Consider the following 6495-nt stretch of genomic DNA (forward strand, 5'->3'; position numbering starts at 1 on the left):
TTAATTATTGCATAGTGGACAAAATGCTTAGTAGCATTTTGTTCGTCTTGGCATTCTGAGTTCAAATTCTACTGAGATTGACTTTGCCCTTTTTTCCTTTTGGGGTCAATAAAATAAGTATCAGTTGAGCACTAGAGACAATGTAATCAACTAGCACCCTCCTACTAAAATTTCAGGCCTTGAACCTATAGTTAAAAAGATTATTAACATGTCTGTAACAGACAGGTCTCAGATAAAACTGTAATTGGAGCCTTTAATTTAAATGAGAATGCTTTAAAATGAATAGTTTTGTATCATAGAACCACTAGCAATACCACATGGGTTACTATAGTAAGGTTTCCATGCAAGAAATTTTAATTCACTCAAGCTCTGTTATAGGCACAATTTCAGTGAATTAAAAGACTGTCACAGTGAGTGGGGAAACTGTAGTGAAGCAGATAGTAAGAAAATAAATAGGCTCAGGCATGGATGTGTGGTTAAAAACTTGCTTTGAAATTGCAAGGCTTCAAGTTCATTCCCATTGCACAGCACCTTGAATAAGTGTCTTCTACTACAGCCCTGGGTCAACCAATGCTTCATGAGTGAATTTGGGAAACAGAAACTATGTAGAAGCCTATCATGTATATATGTGTTTGTGTGTATCTCATTATGTCTGTATTTGTCCTCCACCATCACTTGACAACTGGTGCTGCTTTCTTTACATCCCAATAACTAAGAGATATGACAAAAGAGACTGATATAACAAATACTAGGGTCGATTTGCTTGACTAAAACCCTTCAATGATATGCCTCAGCATGGCTGCAGTCCAAGGATTTAAACAACTAAAAAATGAAAGGATTAAATGATCAACATGGCTTACATGAATTGGGATGATAGAATACATTTTTTTTGGTGAGGAAATGTAAATTTAGAGAAGCAAAGAAAGAATAAGAAATATCAACTTACATAGAGATTCATCTTGAATAATACGGTTAAATCGTTTTGATACCAGTGCACAATGGAATCTAGCATGATTGCTAAGATTGGAAAATATTTGCAACCAAATTTCATCTGGTAGATGTTGCCAAGGGGAGGTTGAATTCCTTGATTGTACTTTCTAAAATATAATGTTGAACATATAGTAAATTAATAAAGTTACAAGTGGAAATCCATATGGAATAATTAACAGCTTTTAGTTTCATCTCTTAATTATATAAATATGATTTAATTAATTATGCTTTAATATTTTGTAATCAAATAATATTAAACCTTTTTTTGCATCATCTTCACAACATGGGATCTAGTAAACAATTTCCCAAAGTGAAGTACAATAAAATAGAAATTATGTATAAACAAGTAATACGGTGAAAATTTAATGTCTTAAATTCATATAAAATTCAAAGACCTTTAAGTCTCGATGGAGGACTGAATAAAGATTCATAGAAAAAGAATCTTTATTCAGTGGTATAATGTAGTGAAAGAATGAAAATTTCAAGCAGCTCCTTTTCTTTTTTTGCAGCCAATGACAACCTCTATATTGTCAATGTACACGAAACAGCAGTCGAATTTTCCTCAAATTGCATGCTACTATCTTAAAGATTAGATGGTTATAACTTAAAATGCCTTTGATCATAGATTTGCCCACTCAGTGTTTACCTGGGTCTAGACAGCAACTATGTATCACACTTCTTATAATAGTTTTTATTGAAGAAATATGGTAAAAAATTTTTCTATACAATTTCAAGATTTTCCAACAGTTAATCATCTAATTGCAAATTCAGAGATGGAATCTGCTGTCAGGCTGAGGCTCTGAAGCAAAATACAAACTTGACTCATGACTGTATGATAAATATTCCAGTAACTTCATTGCACAATTATGGTGCCTCCTTGAAGATGTATGGAGAGAAAAAAAAAAAAAAAAAAAAAAAAAAAAAAAATGAAGAATGAAACTTTTTATAAAAATGATTATTCAAAAAAGTTTGAAACTAACCTCAGATTCAGGAAAGCCATTAGCCTCAGAGTCTGCAATTAATGAAAATTTTCAAGAGATTAAATAGAGAATGTAAAACAAAAAAAAAAAAAATAATAATTGGAAAACTTCAACATTTAACCCTTTAGAATTTAAACAAGCCATATGTGGCCCAAATATTCTACCTCTTCTATGTTTAAACTGGCTAGATCTGGCCTCTCACACCTACCCTAAAATGTCATCCTAAAAATACAGGCCAGAAGTCACCTGACAGTAAATCAAAACTCCATAAATGTGTGGGACTCTGTCAGATGGACTGTACCAGTAATTCAAAAGGCCAGTGAAACACAAAGCTGAATGAGCATCAAGTTTGCTTTAAAAGTACAAGCGTCTGTGAAAATCAGCCACTCCACTATAATTCAATGGAAAGGTTGTTCTGTTGGTTGAACAACTAGAACACTGCCTTTTTTCTTATCTAGACAGAAAAGTAAGTTTAAGGTGATTTACGGCAGAGTAATTTCCATTACAGTAAATACAAAAGAAACAATAAGGATAGAGGGTGTCAATGGTTCAGAGCATAAAGATTTTTTGTGAGAGATAGTATTCAGGATTCACTTTTGTTTTTTTTATGCAATATAAGACAGCATAAGGGATGTACCTTGCATGTTTATGCTTTTTGAAAGGAACTTATACTAAACTGAGATCACAATAAAGGCCTTACTTATTAAATACTCTTTACTCTTACACTTTTACTGGTTTCAGTCCTTTGACTGTGGCCATGCTGGAGCACCACCTTTAGTCGAGCAAATCGACTCCAGGACTTATTCTTTGGATGCCTAGTACTTATTCTATCGGTCACTTTTGCCGAACTGCTAAGTTACGGGGACATAAACACACCAGCATCAGTTGTCAAGCGATGTTGGGGGGACAAACACAGACACACAAACACACACACATATATATGCGATGGGCTTCTTTCAGTTTCCATCTACCAAATCCACTCAAAAGGCTTTGGTCGGCCCGAGGCTATAATAGAAGACACTTGCCCAAGGTGCCACGCAGTGGGACTGAACCCGGAACCATGTGGTTGGTAAGCAAGCTACTTACCACACAGCCACTCCTACACTAATGTTAGACTAGAGTTTCTGATCTTAGTAACGGGCAAAGCATGAATTTGAAACAGAATTGCAACGAAGACAAAGTTCTGTTTATGTAAGTAGTTGAAGATGTAATTAAAAGATGTCTTTGCAAATATTCTCACTGTACAAAAGCTATGAAAAGTCTAAGATTCAAGAAGCATTAGAAACTGTGTGACATTAATTCTTCAAATTATCTAAAACATATTGGAATTTGGGCAAAGTAACAGCAAACAAAGGGTTTTAAAGACAAATGCATATTGCATTACTTCATGGTAGACATGTTTAGGCAAAGAACATTTAGTAAAGATTAGGTGAAGAATATGAGTTTCTCTAAATGAACATGGAACTTGATTGTTTACAGTTGGTGTTGGGACTGAAGTTTCATATACTGGCAAAAGAAAATGAAAATTTTTAAAGTCACTTTGATTTATTAATCCTAATGATTTTTAGGTAATGAAACTGACTTGAAGTTATGAGTTTTCAAACTACAAAATTTTTACCAACTTGTCTAGTATCTCTGATAAATTCTGACATTCTGAATAGATAAATCAGTAACCCAGATAAAATTTAAGGCATGCTTAAACTGATGAAACAAAATCTCCTGAAATGTTAAATCTAACCTTCAGTTTCAACAATATGCACAGAAAATTTATGCGAGGGGAAAAACTTATTCTATTACATCCTCTCATTTCAACAGGGGAAACAGGAATAATATGATTGCAATTTCCTAGGTAATGGCACTCCATCAGTTACAATGATAAAGATTCCAATTGATCCAATCAATGGAACAGCCTGCTTGTGAAATTAATGTGCAAATGGCTGAGCACTGCACAGGCATGCATACCCTTAACATAGATAGGAAGATTCAATGTGACACAGAATGTGACAGGGCTGACCCTTTGAAATACAAGTACTATCACTTTTGCCAGCTGAGTGAACGAAAGTGTCTTGTTGAAGGGCACAACACACCACCAAGAATCCCTAGGTAACACAAATCATTGAAAAAGAACTATTTGTTGCTGCAAGTACAACTGTCCATATACACATATACCTACAAACATATGAAGGTAGAGAGAGGAAATGGCTGAAGCTCCTTCCCAAATCATATAAAGCTGGTTTTCTGGTTTCTGTGGCATATGTATTACCCACTGAATGGGACACCAGTCTGTCACGGGACAACTCACTTTTGCCAGCTGAGGGACTGGAGTAGTGTGAAATGAAGTGTTTTGCTCATGAACATAATGCATTGCCCAGTCCAGGAATAGAAACCACAATCTTACGATCATGAGCCCAACACCCCTAACAACTAATCCACTTGTCTCTACTCAGACAGAGAAAATACTAAGTTATTGTTTGTATCACCACTCTAATCAGTTCACAAATAGAGGATCATAAAAATCAGGTTAATCTCTTTCCACAAAAAGAAATAAATAAAGCTTAAAAACCTTTGTTTGTCTATTCAAATATTCAATAGGAACACTACCTGATTTTGTGAAATCTGGCACACAAGATGAACTATTTTCAAATCCACTAGTTGTTGAAGATTCTTGTAATATTTGCTCTGAGTAAGGAACATCTATTGACACATCACCTGACAGACATTTCTCAGCTTCCAAGGAAATATCTTGGTTTCCGCCCTTCATCAAAGATAAGACTCGAGTAGCTTTCCTGTAGATTATAAGCATTTACAGCAATATAGCAAATGTAAATATCTTGAAGCCAAAAATAGTAAAATATAAGATTGTTTTATATTTAGGATTAATTTCTATTACATACATAATGGAAAGAAAACTGTTAAAGAAATGTGATGTTTAGAAACAAAGTAAATTCATAATTTATAATAGAAATAATAAATATTTGATAAACTGGCTCAAGTTAAAAAAAAAAAAATCCTCAAAGTTTTAGCTATAACAGCAGACAAAAAGTGAGATTAAAACTAAAAGCTTATCTTTTATAATTTAGAACTCGTTATAATAATAAAATAATCATTTTTTTTTTATAAAGACATCATGCGAGTATACAAGAATTTTTTTTTTTTTATGGAAAAATTAAATAGAAATTTTTTTTTTACTTGGAATGAACTTTCTTCCGGTTCTTTGTCGTCCCATTCTGCTGTACAACTTTTCTCAGATCTTTACGAGTAAAGTTAGAAATATTACCACCAGGTACAAGTTTGTTTTCAGTTTCCTTGCACTTCTCACTGTTACTTGATTTATTTCTAGTCTTTTGTGAAGTTAAATTAGACACAAAATTCGGTTCCCTAAGGTAAGAAGTAGAACCACAACTTGATTTTTCCCAGTGACGATGGTATACAGGACTATTACTAGTAACTTTGTTATCTCCATTGCTATTAGCTGTAAATAAGCGGCTACCATCAATACTACTACTACCAGTAGCGTTAGGCTTTCTCCACACTTTCCTTGGTCCTTTAATTCCAGTGTATTTGCCTGAAGGTTTATCAGAATTCTCTTCTGATAGTTGGTGTTGCTGAGCTGTGACTAACTCTAAGTCTGCTTCTGAAAAGCTCCCACAATCAAGAATAGAATCATTCAAATTCAACTGTGATACCGAATTAATATTCTGGTCAGCAGGGTTCAACATTTCTTCATCCATTGCAAAAATTGGAGTTGCTAAATTATCTTGAGAAGAATCTTCCCATTCACAAGAGGATGATATTTTATGAGTTGATGGTGATTTGAGGGTAACCTCTGTATCAGAATAACATTCAGATTTACTGGCTCCAGAATGGAAAGCACGATGTTCCCCAGGAGAAAATGAGTGGCTTGTCTCTTTCTGAATTTGATACTGCCTTCTCCCAGTTGCTTTAGTGATTCTATAGTTGGAGGAAGACTGCAAATGGCTATTAGGGAAAGAACTAGCATGTGAGAGAGATTCATTAAATACATTATCATCATTATTAATATCACAAGGATAAGAGAATTCTTCATCTCTGAAGTTAGTATACATACTATCTGGAGGATAGACAGCTGGTTGAGCTCTTTCAGTTAAAGATTCTCCACAATAAGTGCAATATTGGGCATGCATGGCATTTTCAGAATGACACTCAGGACACACATACATGAATGTTTGCATCATTGTATTTTCAGGAGTTAAAAGAGAATTAAACTTATTCCTCTGTGGGGTACATTGTTGGTTAAAGTGACGGCTGTCTGAAGAAACATGTCCAATATGAAAGTTTTTAAAGCTGTTTTCAACTTTGCCAAAGTCGTAATTTGATTTATGTGGAGGAGAACCTCTATCAGGACAGAGGTTAGACTGCTCAACAGCTGACAAAGACCGTGATCGAAATATTGGTTTGCTGTTGGTGCAGCATTTGTTTCTTTCAATTGCATTACAAAATTCCTCACCAGTTTGGTTTCGCCTAAAAAAAAAAAAAAAGATTGTTC

General features: G+C 34.3%; 1 protein-coding gene across 3 annotated transcripts in view; it reads right to left on the reverse strand.

The window, feature by feature from the left end:
• Positions 1 to 893: 893 nt before the first annotated feature.
• The window catches only part of LOC106868377 (uncharacterized), a 38373-nt gene continuing 32771 nt past the window's right edge, over positions 894 to 6495 (reverse strand). For all 3 annotated transcript variants that reach the window (XM_014913605.2, XM_052968157.1, XM_052968156.1), the window contains exons 3-6: positions 5160 to 6470; positions 4572 to 4756; positions 1971 to 2002; positions 894 to 1097 (exon numbers count right to left, since the gene is read on the reverse strand). In XM_014913605.2, coding sequence (XP_014769091.2) covers positions 909 to 1097; positions 1971 to 2002; positions 4572 to 4756; positions 5160 to 6470 — 1717 coding nt within the window. In that variant the 3' untranslated portion in view covers positions 894 to 908. The remainder of the gene's footprint in view (positions 1098 to 1970; positions 2003 to 4571; positions 4757 to 5159; positions 6471 to 6495) is intronic.

The sequence above is a fragment of the Octopus bimaculoides genome, chromosome 5, assembly GCF_001194135.2.
Source record: "Octopus bimaculoides isolate UCB-OBI-ISO-001 chromosome 5, ASM119413v2, whole genome shotgun sequence".
NCBI classification, from domain to species: domain Eukaryota; kingdom Metazoa; phylum Mollusca; class Cephalopoda; order Octopoda; family Octopodidae; genus Octopus; species Octopus bimaculoides.